At 46.7% G+C, this 18,846-nt stretch overlaps 1 protein-coding gene across 1 annotated transcript in view; it reads right to left on the bottom strand.

The window, feature by feature from the left end:
* Positions 1 to 13,502: 13,502 nt before the first annotated feature.
* The window catches only part of IL1RAP (interleukin 1 receptor accessory protein), a 64,208-nt gene continuing 58,864 nt past the window's right edge, over positions 13,503 to 18,846 (bottom strand). Inside the window, exon 11 of the mRNA XM_034781815.1 lies at positions 13,503 to 14,549. Within this exon, the coding sequence (XP_034637706.1) occupies positions 13,867 to 14,549 (683 nt within the window). The 3' untranslated portion in view covers positions 13,503 to 13,866. The remainder of the gene's footprint in view (positions 14,550 to 18,846) is intronic.

Here is an 18,846-nt window from a genome sequence, read left to right as displayed (position 1 = left end):
AATTCTGAGCAATCTGCTCTGGTCAATAATAAAAAAAAAAATTAGCTATTTGCTATATCAGGCTGAAAGTCCTGAAGCAGCCAGTCTGTTCTGATCTTTTTTTGGCCCATCTCTGGATAAGTGTCTCCCTATGCACATAGGTCATTAGTTCTGCGCAGGAGGGATGTGGTAGTTAGTGGGGGAGAGCGATGCTATTCTGAAAAGTTTAGAACAGACACCCTTAATGGGGAAAGGAATCTCTGGGTGCACTGGAAAGGAAAATTCCCTCTATTTCTAGCCTGCACGTGTGCCGGAACTGTGATGGGACTATTTTGAGGGCAAGGAATGGATGAAAAATGGAAGCAAAAATAGCCTCACCACATTCCTTTCCAAAAACATGTTGCCCTGGAACCTTCTTGAATCAATTGTCAATTCATCAGAATATGAGCTCAATGGATGGTCTGTCGGAAACCATTGGAGGAGCCTTGGGCAGGAAAAAATAACAGTGCTGAGCAAAGAGCCGTGGCAGAGAAGGAGGGGGGATTAGCGGCAATTCGATAGTGGTAAAAACCAGGACGTGTTTTCCATGAAACATTTCTAAAGAACAGGATATTTTGTTTTTATTTTTAAAAAAATTGTGCACACATTTATTTCAGCTTTTGTTACACTTGCAGGAAAACTTTCTGGGTTTTGATAGATGTTGGTTTTAATTGAAAAAAAAAACAGAAAATGTCAATAGAAACACACGTTTTCTCAGACTCTCCCAACTCACCGGGTTTCAGAGCAGCCTAAGTGGGAATATCTACACTGCTATTTGGAGCCTCGGAGCTCGAGCCCGAGTCAGTTGACCCAGGATCTGAGACTCACTGGCACTGGAGTTTTGTTTGGGGTTTTTGGGGGGTAGATGTACCCTTAGCCTCCTCTAATTTGCTTCCTGCAAATATTCCCTTCAAATCATAAAAATGTTCCTTTTTTGCCAGAAGTTAGGAATGGGCGACAGGGGATGGATCACTTGATGATTCCCTGTTCTGTTCATTCCCTCTGGGGCACCTGGCACTGGTCACTGTCAGCAGACAGGATACTGGGCTAGATGGACCTTTGGTCTGACCCAATATGGCCATTCTTATGTAAAGACAGTGTCTTGAATAGGAGCTGGTCAGAAAACAGGGGCTTTCTCCATGGAAAAAATCAACAAAAATGGGGAGAAATTTTTTTTTTTTTTTGTAGAAAAGTTCAATGGAAAATTTCTGGGTTTTTTTCCCCCCCCTCAGAAAACCAAAAACCTCAAAACCAAAATATTTTAGACAAAAATTATCTAAGACCTGGATCTCAACAGCTATGAACTTGGAGGGAGGTTGGTGCTTGAAATCCAAACCTAGATACAGAGAAGGAATTTGGAAATAGTTGTAGTATGAGCTGAATCCCCTTGGACTGAACTCCTGAATCTACACCTCCTGGCATCAGGGTGTTTGTGACCCCATCTCAGTTCTGGGGCTAGCGAGGAGAGTGGGTGCTCACACTGTGAGGTTACCACCATACTGTAGGACAGCCCTGAGTTTTCAGAGGTTCTCACACATGACTTGGAAGTTAAATCTGAGGAACATTAGACAAATGAATCCTGAACTGAATTTGTGTTGGGGAGACCTGCTTTGCCTATATCCTGACTCCATGATAGGACAATGTCATGCCATGGAGTTATGGGTCAGTATTTTCTACACCTGTCTGACAACACTTTGAGGAGACAGAACCCAACCCTTAACTCTGTCACTCCTGTTTGATGGCCTGTAATGGTCAAAGGGTCCAGGCTACGGATTGCTGGCCATTTCGGTCCACGGTCACCAGGGTCACTGAGGAAATGAATGGTCATGCCGAAGCCCATTGCTTAGTTCTTCGGACAAGGACGTCTTTGTGCAGTGTGGAGTGGTGGCTTCCCTACAGCTGATTAGGAACAAGCTATAAATACTTTCTGGGCAAATATATTTAACAAATAGTTTCCACTCTCTTGAGATGCACTGGTCAGGTTTGAAGTGTGTGTGTGGGGGATGAGCAGGGGGGCTTGGACAGCATGCCTGCCCTGCGTGTAGAGGGAATATCATGAGACTCCCAGCATGAATGTTAACGTAACGGAAAGGGGCCACGGCCCAGAAAACGTGTCCAAAACAAATGAACCCTTTAAGAAGTGTGGCTTTAGCAGGATAACAAGGTGTGTTGTTTTCTTTTAGAAACTGAGCGTGAGGCTGGTGCTGCTGAATGGGTGGGGCAAGGAGAAATGGTCGGCAAGGAGATATTGCATGGCGGGACCTGTGAAAGCCTCTGCCCTTACGACTGAGCTCCGCCAATGCCCCCATGGTGTCCCCTGCTGGCCAGGCATGGACACCTCTCCGGGGGAAACTGCTACATGTTTGATGAGAAACAAGACTTTCACCGCTACTGGCATTTTCACTGAGGGTGACCTCTTCTTGCCGGTTAATACAGGGACACTGTCTAATCTCAGGCCATGTGTACGCTACAGAGCCTATCCCAGCATAACCCCCTCGTATAGATACAGCATACGCAGACAGAAGGAGTTCTTCAGCCGAGATGGTACCACCACCAACCTGAACGTTCGCTACGCCAACGAAAGCCCTCTTCTCTGAACACAGCTGTGTCTATGCTGGGAGTTCTGCTGGCTATGTCGCCGGGGGGGGGGGGGGTGGATTTTTTCACACCCGTACCAGACACAACTGTGCTGGCTGAACTTTGTAGTGTCGAACTGGTCTCATATTAGTAGATATCTGCAGCATTCAACACTGTAGATCACAGTCAATCATTGTCCCACCTGGAAGACTCAGCGATTCCCAGGCCAGAAGGGATCCCTGTGATCATCTAGTCTGATCTCCTGCATAGACCTTCCGCAAAATAATTCCTAGAGCAGGTCTTTTCGAAAAATATCCCATCCTGATTTTAAAACTGTCGGCGATGGAGTATCCACCACAACCCTGGGTAAGTTGTTCTAATGGTTAATTACCTTCACGGTTAAAAATGTACGGCTTGTTTCCAGTCTGAATTTGTCTAGTTTCTAAATGTAGCAAAGGTTAATGGGAAAGCAGAGGTTTGGCTGAAATCCTTCCTTCTGGGCTGCATTGAGAGTGAGCAGGGACATGCAACTTCGCCTCTGCCACTAGCCTTCTCACCTGTGGAGTCCCAAGGCTCTAATCCAGGGGTCGGCAACGTTTCAGAAGTGGTGTGCCGAGTCTTCATTTAGTCACTCTGATTTAAAGTTTCGCGTGCCAGTCATACATTTTAACCTTTTTAGAAGGTCTCTTTCTATAAGTCTATAATATAGAACTAAACTATTGTTGTATGTAAAGTAAATAAGGCTTTTAAAATGGTTAAGAAGCTTCATTTAAAATTAAATTAAAATACAGAGCCCCCCCAGACCGGTGGCCAGGACCCAGGCAGTGTGAGTGTCACTGAAAATCAGCTCGCGTGCTGCCTTTGGCACGCGTGCCATAGGTTGCCTCCCCCTGCTCTAGTCTATCCCCCATCTGGATGAAGCTAGTGGAGGACACCATGAGACGTCACTAACTGTAACGCTAACAATACATGGATGACACTCCGCTTTATACCACATGCAGCTCCATCACCCACTGATCTCAGAGCTTGGCCACGGTCAGCAACTGGATGAAAGGCTGGAAACCAAACTTGAGCAAGCCGGAGGGGTGGTTGTTGGGAAGAGGACACCATTCTGGAGAGCTAGCCACCACCTTAGCATCACCCAGCACTGAGGGGCGTCTGACTCCAAACAGTAAGTCTGGGAGTTTTAGAGTCTGGTCTTAAGACACCTGAGTAGCTACAGCTGCCAGAAACGCTGTCTGCCATCTGCATCTGGCAAGAAGGATGCAGCCCTTACTGCCAGACCACGAGCTCACAACGATCCTGGCCTTTGTGCTTCTGGGCATGACTTCGGCAGGTCCCTGGACTAGGGGATGGGTGTGCCAACTGGTCCCACAACATCCTGCCTTCTAATCACCACCACCAAGAGCAGCCTCAGAAAGCCCCTGAGTTGTAGATGTCACAGATCTCAGGGACACAACTGGGCTGCTGTGTCCAGTGGGCCTGAAATCGAGACTTGTATCCTGGCTCCCTTGCCCACCACTGAAGTTCAGCTCTGGCTGTGAACTCCCCAGCTCCGGCCTCTCTCTGTAATGGGCTAACCTAGAAAAAGCCAGCGTGAGCCACTCTGTGCTTTGCCGAAGTGTTGCTGCAGAGCTAATTGTGGAGATGAACTCTGTGAATCAGCCCCATCTGCAGATAAATCTAGGACTGTACATACCAGAAACATCCGGCTCTTTGTACAGATGGGAAGAATGGTCCATCAGTTGAAAGGAATGGAAAGCATGAACATCCGTGCTGGCACATAATGGGTACAGCTGATGGAATAGCAGGAAAAACGTATTAATGGACAATCTTATATGGCAAATTTCACGGGTATTCAAACAATATAGATTCTCTGAATAATATTGTGCCAGCTCTGATAAGACACTTGATGCCAGATAATGAGTCATTTCCCTGCTTTGCTACAGACTTCCTGGGTAACCCAGGGCATGTCACTTAGGGCCAATTTTTTAAAGTGACTTAGGCATCTATCTGCCAATGGGAATTAAGTGCCTAAATACCTTTACAAATGTGGCCCTTAGTATCTCCCCAGGCCTCAGTTTGCCATCTGTAAAATGGAGAGAGCAGCACTGCCTTACCTCACAGGGGTATTGGGAGGGTACATACACTTAAGATCATGAGGCCCTCAGATACTACAGTGATGTGGAATAAAGAGTCCACCAGCAGCGTAACTGCTGCATATCCTTGTAAAAGCACATATTACTCTGCATGTGCCATGACGTTATCTCTGGACCTGTTCTGTGGTTACAATCTGATCCACTTCCCAGGGGAAAACCATCTTCAATTACCTTCATTTTCTCCTTCCACTTCCCAAGGGAAGAATGCACTTTGTAGTGTAACCGGCTCATTAGGACTGGGTTGTGGTAGATGGGAACCTAATCCCCTAAAGCATTGGTGAGCCCAGTTGGCTTGAGGGTGTTTGGTTACTTTTCAGATGGGCTGCACTGGGGGGTTGCAGCTGATTTGATTAGTGTAAATTGATTGACGAGCTAACTAATTGGGTAGAGTATAAAGAGACTCACCTGAGGCTGTGAGGTCAGAAGGGGGAGGGGGTTATGCTGGGTTCTCAAGCAGTTGCTTTTCACTTTAGTAGTAAGATCACTTCATGGGCGTGTCTCACTTACTCATAGTTCACTGGGAAGTCAGTAGGGCTCTCTGGGTGTGGGTCTAATTACAGGGCTGGGGTCTAAAGCGGGGTAACTGAGAAAGGACAATATAGGGAGGAATATGATAGACCAGGGGAAAGGAGAAGTGCCTGGGGGAGGCCTGATTTACTAATAGCTCATAATGGAGCATAAGCCTTTCTCTTGGACACTGTTTATCTCTGGAAAGGAAGAAAAATGTTCATTTAACTCCATTTGGAAATACTAATTCCTGCCAATGCTATTTTTAAAGCTAGTTATTAAAAGCTTCAAAATGCTGATTCACTCCTTGAAATGCTAGTCCTGCAACATTCAGAGGTATCTGATCTGGGAGTTATCTAGACCCGTTATAAGTGGGGCCATTCCCAAATGCAGATCCTGTTTTGGATTCCAACACTGTTTGAGTTTAGGGGTATTACCATCTGCGGTATTGGTGTGGATTGCTCTTTATTGGTTTTACTTCACAAAATTGCTTCTACTCAAAGGTGCGTCCTTACTGTTTCCCCACAGCAGTGGTTCTCAGCCTTTCCAGAGAACTGTACCCCTTTCAGGAGTCCGATTTGTCTTGCGTGCCCCCAAGTTTCACCTCTCTTAAAAACTGCTTGCTTACAAAACCAGACATAAAAATACAAAAGGGTCCCGGCACACTGTTACTGACAAATTGCTGACCTTCTCATTTTTACCATATAATTATAAAATAAATTAATTGGAATATCCATATTGTACTTACATTTCAGTGTCTATAGAGCCATACAAACAAGTCATTGTATGGAACTTTAGTTTTTACTGACTTTGCTAGTGCTTTTTCTGTAGCCTGTTGTAGAACTAGGCAAATGTCTAGATGAGTTGATGCACCCCCTAGAAGAGCTCTGTGAGAAATGAGAACCACTGCTCTATGGCTCCCAGGTTTCCATCTACAGCAGGAGTGATCTGCACATAGCTGCTGCAATATGAAATCTACCACCAAGCTGGGGCAGACAATGGGATTGGATTGAAGGCAGTATCCCACTGTCACATGCTTGTGCTGCAGGACTTGGCAATGCATTGCCACAAGGCCTTTAAAACCTCGATCCTCACATCTATTGAATTGCTCTCATAGAAGTGATGACTGCTCACCAGCCCTGTGGCAGGTAGCTCACACATCCGGGGTTTAGTGGTTTCAGGACGGGGCAGCCCCCACGTCGTTGTCATTTGAGTACACTCCCTGCACAAAGCTCTCCTCCTTGCCCAGTGCGTTAAAGTCAGCACGCCAGGCTTTTTCCTCTCCAAATGTCCCTAGGATATCGGTCAAATACTGGAACGTTTGATGAGCTGAAACCCCAGATGCTGCTTTACCAGTGCATTGTCAGAGTCTATTTAAAGAGGAAGCCCAAACACCAGACTCAGAGGAGGAGAATTGAAAGGGATCAATGAGGTTATTACCAGCAAGGTTAGATACAGAGACAGTTGTATCCCTGGGACACCAAGGCAGGCTGCATTAGCAGTATATTCGAGCAGCTACAGCAACTACTCTAGGAAACAGAAATTCCAGGTGCTAGTCCCAGCTCTGCCCTTGACCTGCCATGTGTCCTTGGGTGAGTCACTTCTACTCTTTGTGCCTCAGTTTCCCCATCCATGAAATGGGGATAATGATATTTGCCTTCCTTTGTAAAGTGTGGGGATCTGTAGATGACAAAGCATATAGAGGTGCCAAGGGTGATTTATTGTCCATGCCAGTCATAAGCTGACAGGAAGGATGGCCTTGTGGTTCAAGCTCAGGAATGGAAGTCAGGAGGCGTGGGGTCTAGTCCTGGCTCTGCTGTGACCTTGGACAATTCACTGCCATTCTCTGTGCCTCGTAAAATGGAGATATCGGTGTTTCCTACACCACAAGGGTGTTGTGGGGCTGAAGGCATTAACCCCTATAAAATGTTCGGAGATCCTTGCATAAAAACTGCTACAGAAGGGGCTATGCTGTTTAGAAAACACCGTAAACGTCCAAGCACTATACAAAGGGTTGGCCCCAAAGAGTTTACAGCCAAAGAGACCTGGATCAGTAATTGAGGAAAGGGGCAGTACAGGGAGACTGCTGGGGAGGATCAGGAGGGAGGCAGTGTTCCTGGAAGGTGTGGGTTTGAAGGAAGAGGGAGCCAAACTGGACCCTGTAACGCATTAGTATTCAAGCCTGGCACAGAGAGTCACGTCTCCAGCCCAGAATGGACCAGGGCTGTCTGCCTGCCAGCTGCTGTACTCCAGAAACGTGGCGACTCAGAGACATGAAAATAACAGGGACTTTCCAAAGCGAGTCCATTTATTAACTGATGAAAGGTGAAATGAGCTGTCAGCAGAGCAACGCTCCCATGCAGGCTTCTGCTAAATGATGAAGCTGCTGCTGAAGGGTGTTGACCCCTCCAGTGACTGCAAAAGAAAGGCAGGGAGAGAACAGAGCGATGTTAGCCCAGCACACCGTCAGCATGACATCCACAGCCAACCACTGACTATCCCGGTGGCTGGGATCTCACTGACTAATCATGGAGATTCTTACAGCAGGGACTGTCTCTCACCACATGTTTGTACATTGCCTGGCACATGCTTCCCTACCTCCTCGGGGTGTTGAGAGGACAAAGACATTAAAGGCTGTGAGATGCTCAGATACTATGTGAGTGGGAGCCAAAGAAGTACCATAGGTAAGAGCCGGCATTTCACTGACGGGTAAATGTGAGAGATAAGAAGTGATGGGGCCAAAGCAAATCTCCAGATTTTTTGTGTATGTCTCGGTCACATCCCAAATCTGTCTCCAGTCTATACGTACAGCGTTTTGCCACCAGTGTGTAGAGTGCTTGGGGATATCTGCACACAGGAGATGGTCATGATAGCCCCCTCTGGCCTGACAGTGTACGAATGGGTGGCAGGGATGCTCAAGACTTCTGAAGGTCAGTCCCTGGAGTCCCTTCTCAATTTGCCCCCAAGTTCATTAAGAGAAATCCCATGTCTTTGTGACGACAGCATCTTAGTTGATACTGGGATTGAACAGGTGACCTCCAGAGCTAAAAGTGTGAGTCCCTAGAGCTTGAATTTAGGGGACAGGCTCTACAGGTGGAACGGTAACAGACACTCGCTCCACAGACACAAAAGCGGAGGATGCCTCACACACGTGTCCCAGGGGGTTTTATAGATTTTAAGGCTAGATCATCTAGTCTGACCTCTGGTATAATACAGGCCAGAGGGACTTCCCTGAATTCATTCCTGCTTCAAGTCCAGGATCTTTTCAAAAATCCTCCACAATCCTTGGTAAACTGATCCAATAGCTAATTATCCTCACTGTTTAAAATGTGCATCTTATTTATAGAATCATAGAACTGGAAGGGACCTCGAGAGGTCATCTAGCCCAGTCCCCTGCACTCAGGCAGGACTAAGTATTATCTAGCCCATCCCTGACAGGTGTTTGTCCAACCTGCTCTTAAAAGTCTCCAATGATGGAGATTCCACAACCTCCCCAGGCAATTTATTCCAGTGCTCAACCATCCTGGCAGTTAGGAAGTTTTTCCTGATGTCCAACCTAACCCTCCTTTGCTGCAATTTAAGCCCATTGCTTCTTGTCCTATCCTCAGAGGTTAAGAAGAACAATTCTTCTCCTTCCTCCTTGTAACAACCTTTTAGGTACTTGAAAACTGTTATCATGTCCCCTCTCAGTCTTCTCTTTTCCAGACTAAACAAACCCAATTTTTTAAATCTTCCCTCATAGGTCATGTTTTCTAGACCGTTTTTGTTGCTCTTTTCTGGACTTTCTCCAATTTGTCCACATCTTTCCTGAAATGTGGCGCCCAGAACTGGACACAATACTCCAGTTGAGGCGTATCAGTGTGGAGTAGAGCAGAAGAATTATTTCTTGTCTTGCTTACAACACTTCTAGCGTGTATTTGTCTCACTTCAGCTTCCAGCCATTAACTCTTTGTCTGCTAGATTGAAGAACCCTCTGTTAACAAATGTCTGTTCCCCATGCAGATATTTATAGCCTGTAATCCAGCCTCAATCTCCTCTTTGATAACCTAACTGGAGTGTCCTCCTTGAAGCTTTCCCTATAAAACACAATTGTGAGATTTGGGAACTTGAGGATTAAAATGGCTGAAGTGTAGTTCAGGCACTGACAACACCCAGCTTGTGTTCCAGACAGGAACAAGGGCCCCAAAGTCTTTGCCTTGGCCCGCCGATGGTCTCTGTATCCTGCTGCACATGAGAAGTCTCTTCCCCCTCTGCAGTTGGAGGAGCAGAGTGAAACTGAAAGGAGACTGCAGAGCTTCAATTAGTTCAGCAGATCTCTAGGGAGGAAGAGAATAAAAAGCAGGGGTGGGCCAACCCAACCTCCACCTTCACTGACCCGCCTAGAAACATGCTCTGTTTGGAATCCTCATGCTTCAATACATCATCTGACCAGCAGCTGGGGCCGGAGCGCTCTGTATAAATATTGTACTAAAGGCTCTGTGCATTATGACTTTAAGGTTTCCTCTGAAGCATGAGCAGCTGCTCCTTGCCAGAGGCAGGAGATATTGGTCTAGATCAGTGGTTCCCAAACTGGGGTTCACAAAATGTTACAGGGGGTTCTTGGGAAAAAATTCCCTAATGGCGGACAGAGCTGTCCCTAGGGACCCTGGACAGCACGGGGCCAGCAGCCCGGAGCCCCTGGACTTCCAAGAGCTAAGCAGATCAAAGCAAGCACATCTATCACACTGAGGAGATTTAAACTTCAAGACTCCTTATAAGAAATGGAAAGGGAGGTGGATATTTTTTGCTGTTTTTAAAATGAAATAGGCAGCTAGTATTGTTTTTAAAATTATGATGAAGAACAAGTTTAAGCTTTGTTGTAATGTCCGTTGTTTGCCTGCTTGTGTAGGAGGAACTCTGAGTTGGCTTCTTAAATCCCTTCCTGCTGTTTCACATCTGATACTCCTTGATGAAACATAGGAGCCTTGTCTTATAACAGGCTTATTCAAAGAGATACGAGCTACAAAAGTGAGATCTTGGAAGAGTGTTGCCGTTTTCATAATGTAATAATACTGTAATGATAAATAAATAATAAATGTGTAATAAGCATGTCATAAAAACAAATCGTGTATTTCCAAGATCACTGCTTTTATCATTTATACTCAGGTAAAGGAGAAAATCCCTGGATATATTCATTTTTAGGAGGGGGTTCGCGAGACTTGACATTTTTGTGAAAGGGGTTCACAGGTTGTTAAAGTTTGGGAACCACTGGTCTAGATGAAACTAACAAACAATCTATTCCAGTATAGTAAACACTTATTAGCTTTTCAATCCAGCAATCTCAGTACAGGGGAAAACTCCATGGAGTCTGAATGTTTTACTGTACCAGGAGATTCTGTACACAGATCCCAAGTTGAGGAGGGAGATCTACTCACTGTGGCTGATCGTGGTAACTGGACAGCTCTGTGTGTGTGTGTGTGTGTGTGTGTGTGTGTGTGTGTGTGTGTGTGTGTGTTACCACATACTACAGTAGGCCCAACGTGACAACAACATTGTGCCGAGACTGAAGCGTTTCTATAAAATGTCAGTTTTAATGTTAATACCAGAAATGTGTCAAAAAAGGATGGCTCTGAAAGTGCCTTTTCTACCCCCATCACCGCGCTAAAGGTCTATGTATATCTCTGCATTTTTACCAAGAGGAGCGCAATGACTGGATTGTTAGGTCTGCACCTGCCAATAGCAGATGGAGTGTGAAATGGTTTAACTGTTATTCTCATGGGGTAGAATCCACCCCTGTGCAAAGGGCCCATCCAAGTCCTTATGCAATTCATAGCCCTGGTGCAGACCCTTAAAATTCATGTGATTTTTAAAAAGAAACGTGGGGCTCATTTAGTTGCCTTCTGCTTTTGGAGCTGTTAAGCATTATGTTTTTACATTTTTCTACACAAGCATGAGGGCTAGAGACCTAATTTTCTTTAAAATGAAAGCCGAGATTCCCACAGAAATCACAGGACTCCGGGAGCTGGGATCCTTCTGTGCTGAAGTGATTTCCCCCCAAAAGGATTAAGATGAGGGACACACAATCGGGAATGAACCTAATGGTATTCTAAGGTTCAGTCACTGGAGCTCTGCAGCTACACTGGATAGAGGCAACTATCCCAGTCATATTAGCACGAGCTGCCACAGAGCGTTGCCAATTTTCAACAAATGAACGTCCACATTCTTGTGACATATCAAAACTCGGCTTCTCCTCCCAGTCGTTATAATAGCAAATAATCAATGATTAGGCCAGCTCTTTGGCTGGAATAAACTGGCACACTTTTGCTGAAATCAGTGGAGCTACACTCCCATTTCACCCATCTGAGGTTTTGGCCCTTAGCATTTTACCTTCTCCCTGCCTGGCGGGATGGGAGTTTGTCCCAGCAAGGGCTGAATTTGCCATTTTTACAGCCCTTCACAATTTTACCACCCTCTCCAACACATTTGACCGGCAGCTCTGTCCTTAACATAACTCACCACTTTACAACATGGTCACCCAAGGACAGAGCTCTCTGGTAAAACCTGATCTGTGCCTCCAATTAATAACCCAACCGGGCGATGATTGATCGTCAACTGGCTCCTGGCGATGATTGATTACAAAATATTTGGATTTCTTCGCTTGTATTTTCAGGTCTGTGAGACTCCCCCACAGTGAGGTGACTCATCCAGCTGCTCATGACGGGGGAGGCTAGTGTGTTTTCTTCCCTTTTAACGAAGCTCTATGCCGTTTACTAGCTCTCCTGCCACACACAACCTCACTCCTCCTCCTCTACTTAATCACTCAAGGTTGATGTGACTTTATATGAACCTGGCTTGAGTCATGTAAAACTTGGCGTCATGCAGTAGTGGAGAAAGACGGACAGAAACAGTTCTGCTGTGGGTGGAATGATGGGCGAGACCTTGAGGATATTCGAATTTTCACACTAGACAGGGCTGCTCATTTCAGACTCAAGTTTCATTTGGAATTCCTCCACAACCATGTTTTTCTTTCTCCATTTCCTCCTAATGTTTGCCTCAGCTGTGCGCTACGTATTTTAGTTCCTCATGAATCGTAATGGGAAAGCCCCGGGGGTTATGTTCAATGACAGAGAAAAGGGTAGAAGATTTGGCACAGGAGAGAGGCTGTGAAATGAATGCCACCTGTCTGACTTTCAGAGATGACGGGAGGGTCGGCACTATTAATCGGAGGCAGATGTAGGCCAGACCCTCAGCACTGACTCAATGATGTCAATGCAGCTGCGTCCATTGACCCCAACCGAGCCTCTGGGCTGGTAGCCACACGCTTCCTACAGTGGATTCCCAACGCATACCCCCACACAGAAGAAAAATTAATAACAGCCACACTTAACTTACAGACAAGCAATCAGACCGATTAAAGAGCTGGGGGAGGGATTAATTCCCAGGGAAAGGCCTCCAGAACTCAATGTGTGACACCAAATGACAGCTGAGGGGGTGAAGGTGGTAGTATTTGCAAACCCCCTGGAGGGAGGGGAATGGGTGTCGAGATGAAGCCAAGCACAGGAAAAGGGAATTCAGGATGCACAGCAGGAAACACTGCTGCCGGACCCGAGGGAGGTGATCAAGGACCCCTTTCGTGAATCACTTAACGAGACACAGTCCATTTGAAATCTAGGACGTTTCAACAGTGGGGTTTTTAAGTGTGTTTCAGGCCTTATCTCGCCTCTTTTGGGGCTTGCCACCCCATGTCTCTAAATGTTAGTGGCTGTGTGAAAGGCCCATCCCAACCAACGGGGGAACTGGCCTGACAGGGCCACCACTGAAACGGCCTGTGCACAAAGGGGAAGACTCTCGAAAGCGCAATGAGTGGTGGGCACCTCACACTCTCTGTGCCTCTGAAAATCTACCCCCCGAGTGTTGTCTGGAGAACACTATTTTTCACTCTTTCAGCTCCAATGACCTTAACGGTGACTTCAACCAGTGGCACGCTAAAAGGCCTACAGAGTCGCTGGGGTTATTTTTTAAAGCGGTGACCATGTCCCTTTAAACCAGGATATGACAAAGCACCACAGGAAACACTGAAAAGGACCAATCCGGCCTCGGCAGGAGTTGGGGCTGGATCCTGCCCACAAGGAAATCAGTAATGAAGCTTTAATTGACTCAAAGGTGGAGGGTCAAGCCTGAGGTTAAGCCTGAGATCACATCACACTTTTGTACCTCTTCATAAGGAGATTGTTTAGTCAACACCTCCCCTCCGATTCACCTCACAGGGACTCTTCCCTCTCCCATCTCCCTGGGCCGACTACAGCAATTGCTGTTGGGGGAAAGCAACATAAGGGAAAGACTGAATGTCTTTTTATATCTATTTAGCAACCCAACCACAAATGCCCTGTGAGGCCCCTGAGGTCCCTAGATCAGTTTGAGACTAGATGGTCTTTCCCATCTCAAATGCCAATGAGTGGAACATTTGGTAACATCACTCCGGCCCTCCTGCATGGCCGTCATTTGGCTGGAAAATAATGAGGACATGTGGAAGGAAGTGGAGCCAGTCCGGGAAATCCCGAAAACCCTCGTCATTGCTCCATTCGCTTCGCATCCCCAGCGGCTCTGCTGTGGTCTGGGAACTCAGCTACAGAAGGCAGACGTCGTTGTTGCTGGACACATCGGTGTACTGGCAGAGCTGTGCGGCCGGGGGCTCCAGTCTGTTTCTGCCCGAGACCGGCTTGCAGAGGTGAGTCTCCCATTTGGACTTGGGCACGGCTGGGCTCTTCTGCCTGAGTGTATCGCCACGGTCACAGTACGTCACGCACCACTGACATGGCATGAACCGCTTGGCTCGGTGCTTGGTCTTTGGCCTGGGGTCTGGGGCCGCCCCGTTCGGAGCAGCAGCGCCTGTTCTGGAGCTCGGCAGTTCCCTCTGGCCTTTCAACCTGCTCCTCCTCCTCTGGACGGGATCCAGGCTGAGGTCTGACTGGGAGGAGCAGCTCTCGTTCCAACCCGTGCCAGAGCTCAGGCTCCTTAGGGGCAGGGCGAGGCGTAAGGCCTTCCAGAACTTGGAGCCAGATGGCTTGGATTTATCCCCGGCCCATGTCACAAAGGAGACGGACTCCTTCAGCTGGAGAATGCCAGGATGGGTGATCGGCAGCGGCCTGTACTCCACCACAACGAGCTTGGTGGAGAGGGCGTTCTGGCACACGAGGCCCAGCTTGAACTCCAACACGCTGATGCTCTTCTCCGTCAGGTAATCGGGGCTCAGCACCACGATCATCCTCCGGCTTCGCTGAATGAAGTCGAAAACTGCCTCGGTGGTATCTAGAGAGGCAAGGGCGGGAGAGGGAGAGGAGAACAAAGCCAAATGAGGCTATTTCACTGGACACATGCATTGCCCTTCCCAGCTGGAGAAGAGAGAAATTGGTTAGTACAGCCCAGCAAACTTTTACTTGCCCATGGTCCCGGCCCACAACAAATCTCAATCGCTGATTTTTCAGCATCCCCATCATGGTGAGGGTTGGCAGGCAGATTCTGTGTCTGTCTGGTACGTTTTCTTTACACGGCTGCTAGTGAATTTAGGAGCAAACCATACTAAGTCAGATCAGTGTTTGATCTGGGCCAGCATTCTGTCCCCAGCACTGCCAGGGGCACCTACTTCACAGGAAGGAGCAAAAGTCTCCCCAAGGGATAGGTAGGGAATTACCCGCCTGTTGGGTTTACAGCTGTTTTGCATCACTAGAGCAATGCAAATGTCTTTTAGAAGATATCTTGGAATTAGTGTGGGGGCAGGTCTCTGGCCTGTGCTCTGCAGGAGGTCAGACTAGATGATCAAAAATGGTCCCTTCTGCCTTGGAATCTAGGAAAGCAAACCGTTCACCTGGCTCCGAGAGCCTGTTTTTCAGAAGGCTACACCTGTAATGGACATCATTGGGGGCTTCTTGCCAACTCCAGAAAGCCACCTCTTCTTGTCTCACATTGGACATCCAAAAATTGAAGCATCCCAAATTAGAGACCTTTGAAAATGTTGGCCCTTGACTCCTCTGTGTCTCAGTTCACCTTTCTCTAAAATGGGGATAATAAAAGTCCTGCCTTGCAGAGGGCTTCATTAAAGTTTGTAGAGTAAGGCGAGCTCCTTAGATGGAAAGGTGGAAGACAAGCCCCGTGTATTTACTATTATTAATCGTACTGAAATGAAACTGAACCAAGGAACAGCCTTAGCCTTTCTGGCTACAGCTCAGATGATGTAGGTTATACAAAGTGTATTAGTGGCTGATAAATGCAACAGTTGTGACTAATGGCTTCACAGTGAACAGGATGGGGATTAATAGGGCTGTGCCACTTAACAAATTCACTCACCCTAATTGACATCATTGGGTTTTCATGGTAATAAACACAGAAGGTTGGCCACACACTCTGAGTGATGGCATCTGGCACAGGGTAGCTGGGACTTGCTAGTGTTTGACCGGGGCAGAGCGTGCTGGAGAGAAAACTTTAATAAACAGAAGAAGAAAAATCCCCTATAAAGAGCTTCCTTTGCACAGGAGAACAAACCCAGCAACTTCCGTCGCCCTTGTTCAGATCCCTGACGTCTAGGAGCTGCCACACGGGAAGGTTACGTTGCTGCATCATTCAGCAGTTTTAACAAGCTTGTCTGGTCTCAGCTGTGCAATGCAGAACCAGACTGGGGGGAGGACAGAGATTGGCTTTTCCAGCAGGAAATGTTACTCGCTAGTGATTTCATTGTGAAGGTCTCTGGTCTGGTGCCTGCACATTTAGATAGCATCTGTGTGCACCGCAGAGCACCCCAAAGTTATGTGCAAAAGGAATCTAAAAGTGACGCATTTCTATTAGCCTTTTAGAGGCTGTAAAGTTAGAGTATGTCTAGTGACCTAAGCATTCATTTGGCTAGCAGACTGGAAAGACTAGTTTGTGCATCAACAACCTGCTAGTATGTAGATAGGAAAGAAGTAAGCCTGAGCAGAATGAGAAGCCTTCCCAGACAAACGGATGATGGGAGAATAAGCGCCTAAGGGAGAGGTTGACTTTGATTAAGGATGAATTCCTAGCTCTGACACAGACTTCCCGTGTGACCTTGGGCATGTCACTTACTCACTCCGTGCCTCAGTTTCCCCATCTGTACAATGGGGGTAATAGCCATGCCATCTCCCTTTTGTCTTTTTGGACTGAAAGCTCTTCAGGGCAGGAACTTTCTGTGTGTGTGTGTGTGTGCGTGCGCGCAGCCCCTACAACAAGGGGGCCCCTGATTGGGGCCTTTGGGTGCTATTTATAACATGAATAGGTACCACTATTTGGATGGCATACATGTGACTGAGGTGGTACCTAGGCCTCATGATGCTGGGTCTCTGCCCAGGGGTGACTTCCACCCGCTAGGGTTCTATTTACAGTAGATGTGGCCACCAGGACAGAACATTTTGCCTTGGCTACACATATTTGCTGAGGAAGAAATGGACTAAAATAAAACTCAGGAGAACCGTGCAAAGACTGAAATACAAAAGTGAAAATAAACATTTTATTTAAAAGTAAAAGATATATATATAACCGAACAACACTGATACGTCACAAAAGTGAGAAAACGTAGAATGGAAAAAGGCCTTAAAACAGCAAATGAAATGGAAAGCAAAGTCCATTCCAATGTGTGCAAAGCCAGTTGAAGGGTTAAAATCCATGTGCATTTTATGTAACCACCTGGTATATGGATTGTGCCAGCTCTTTTTCAGACCCAAAGTCCAGAGTTTGGTCTGGAGACCAGAGGCCTAGCAAATAGTGATTAGCTAAGAGAAAGCTGGGGTAAACAAGACAACATTGCCTTTGCTAAGATGTGCTTGGTCAGTAGAAATGCCAGATGTTGAAGCAATAACTGAATAATTATGTTTCATCCAATGTTTCAAATTGAACAAAGGATCCCTGTTCCTATTGTGTTTCTCCTGTAGGAAAACAGTGCCCTGCCTTAAGACATAAAGGAGACAATCTGTACGGTCATGTACTTTCACTGTTTCTTTGCTTTAACCCCTAGGAATGTACCTGTTGGACAATCAAAGGAGTTGCTCCATTCCTATGGACCCCAAATCAGAATTCAACACATATATTTTATACTAATAACATTTTATCAAAGTACTAATTAAATGTTAACTTGCTAACTTGAGACCATCGGCGGAGACATTATGTAACCTTTTAACCATTGGCTAATGTGCTATCTTGTCTTGCTCCAAAACCTATCCCGGGGTGTGGAACTGCCTACCCCGTCACTTTCCCCCGCCCATGGAAAATATATATATTCCATTGTAATCAATTGATTGACAGTGTCTCTGCGCCTAATAAGCCAGGTGACACTCCGCCAGCGCTGTGTGTAATAAACCCCTATGCTTGACCTCTACACGGTGTGGATTTATGTTCTTCACCGGTCCTCCTGCGCAGTGAGATAATATGAAGGACTTTACATTTAGCTATCTATTGACTAATGTAACGTTACAGCACGGAGTCAGATGAACGCACCAAATTAAAGGTACGAGCTGTGCTAAAATCCTGCACTGGGAACCAAATGCCATTCATAAATAAGTGGCTAGGCTTATTTGGGACGGGCCGCAGCATCTGCCCTACGCATGGGACATTCAAAAGGCCAAACGCTGGCATAACAGCTCTCATTGCAGTCAATGGTAACTTGCATGCTTTTATTCTTCATTGAATTGATGGAGATCGCCTGCCTCTTGGTAATCCTGTCGGGGAATGGGCACAAGCATCTTGAATCATTGATGTTGATGGAGTTACGCTGACTTACACCAGAGGAGGATCTAGTCCATTATTTTTTTTTAACTTTTTAAATCAGACAAGTAAAATTAAACACAGGGATTTCTTTCCTAAGATAAATCTCTACCACCCTATTAACAAAGGATCTCCTGGTACCTAAGCCAGCGGTGAGATGCAAGATGCTAAAGTCTGGGAGATGTGGGGACATTCAGATTTCATGCATGCAGGCTGCTTTTTAAATCAACTTAGAATACAACAAAAAGTGTTTGGAGTGTGATGTGGGGCCTCCCATCCTGCATGCAGATGTCAGAGCTGCTTGAAGATAACTCTGCCTACGTTTATAGCAAGGAGTTGCTTAACGTTTCCAAAGCCCCAACAGGAAAAAATGGGACAAAACGATGCACATTACAGGTAGGACCGGCTCCAGGGTTTTTGCCGCCCCAAGCGGCGAGAAAAAAAAAAAGCCGTAATTGCGATTGGCGGCACTCCGGCGCCAGCTCCACCGCGCCGCTTTCTTCTTTGGCGGTAATTCGGCGGCAGGTGCTTCCCTCCAAAAGGGACCTGCCTCCGAATTGCCGCCGAACAGCCCGACGTGCCGCCCTTCCCCTTGGCCGCCCCAAGCACCTGCTTGCTGGGCTGGTGCCTGGAGCCGGCCCTGATTACAGGTTAATCCTGGCTTTACAAAGTTTTATAAACTGTGAGGTGCTGGTTATATCACAAGTGAAAACATGGAGACGGAGTTTACGACAGCAGGAAACCACACTGCCTCCTGCAAAGGCAGCGGTGGATAAGGCCCCAGCACAGCAAAATACCTGCTTTATCCTAAGCAAATGAGCAGTTCTGTTGACTTCCA

This window comes from Trachemys scripta, chromosome 9 (genome assembly GCF_013100865.1).
Source record: "Trachemys scripta elegans isolate TJP31775 chromosome 9, CAS_Tse_1.0, whole genome shotgun sequence".
NCBI classification, from domain to species: Eukaryota; Metazoa; Chordata; order Testudines; family Emydidae; genus Trachemys; species Trachemys scripta.
This window is presented reverse-complemented; position numbering and strand designations above follow the sequence as displayed.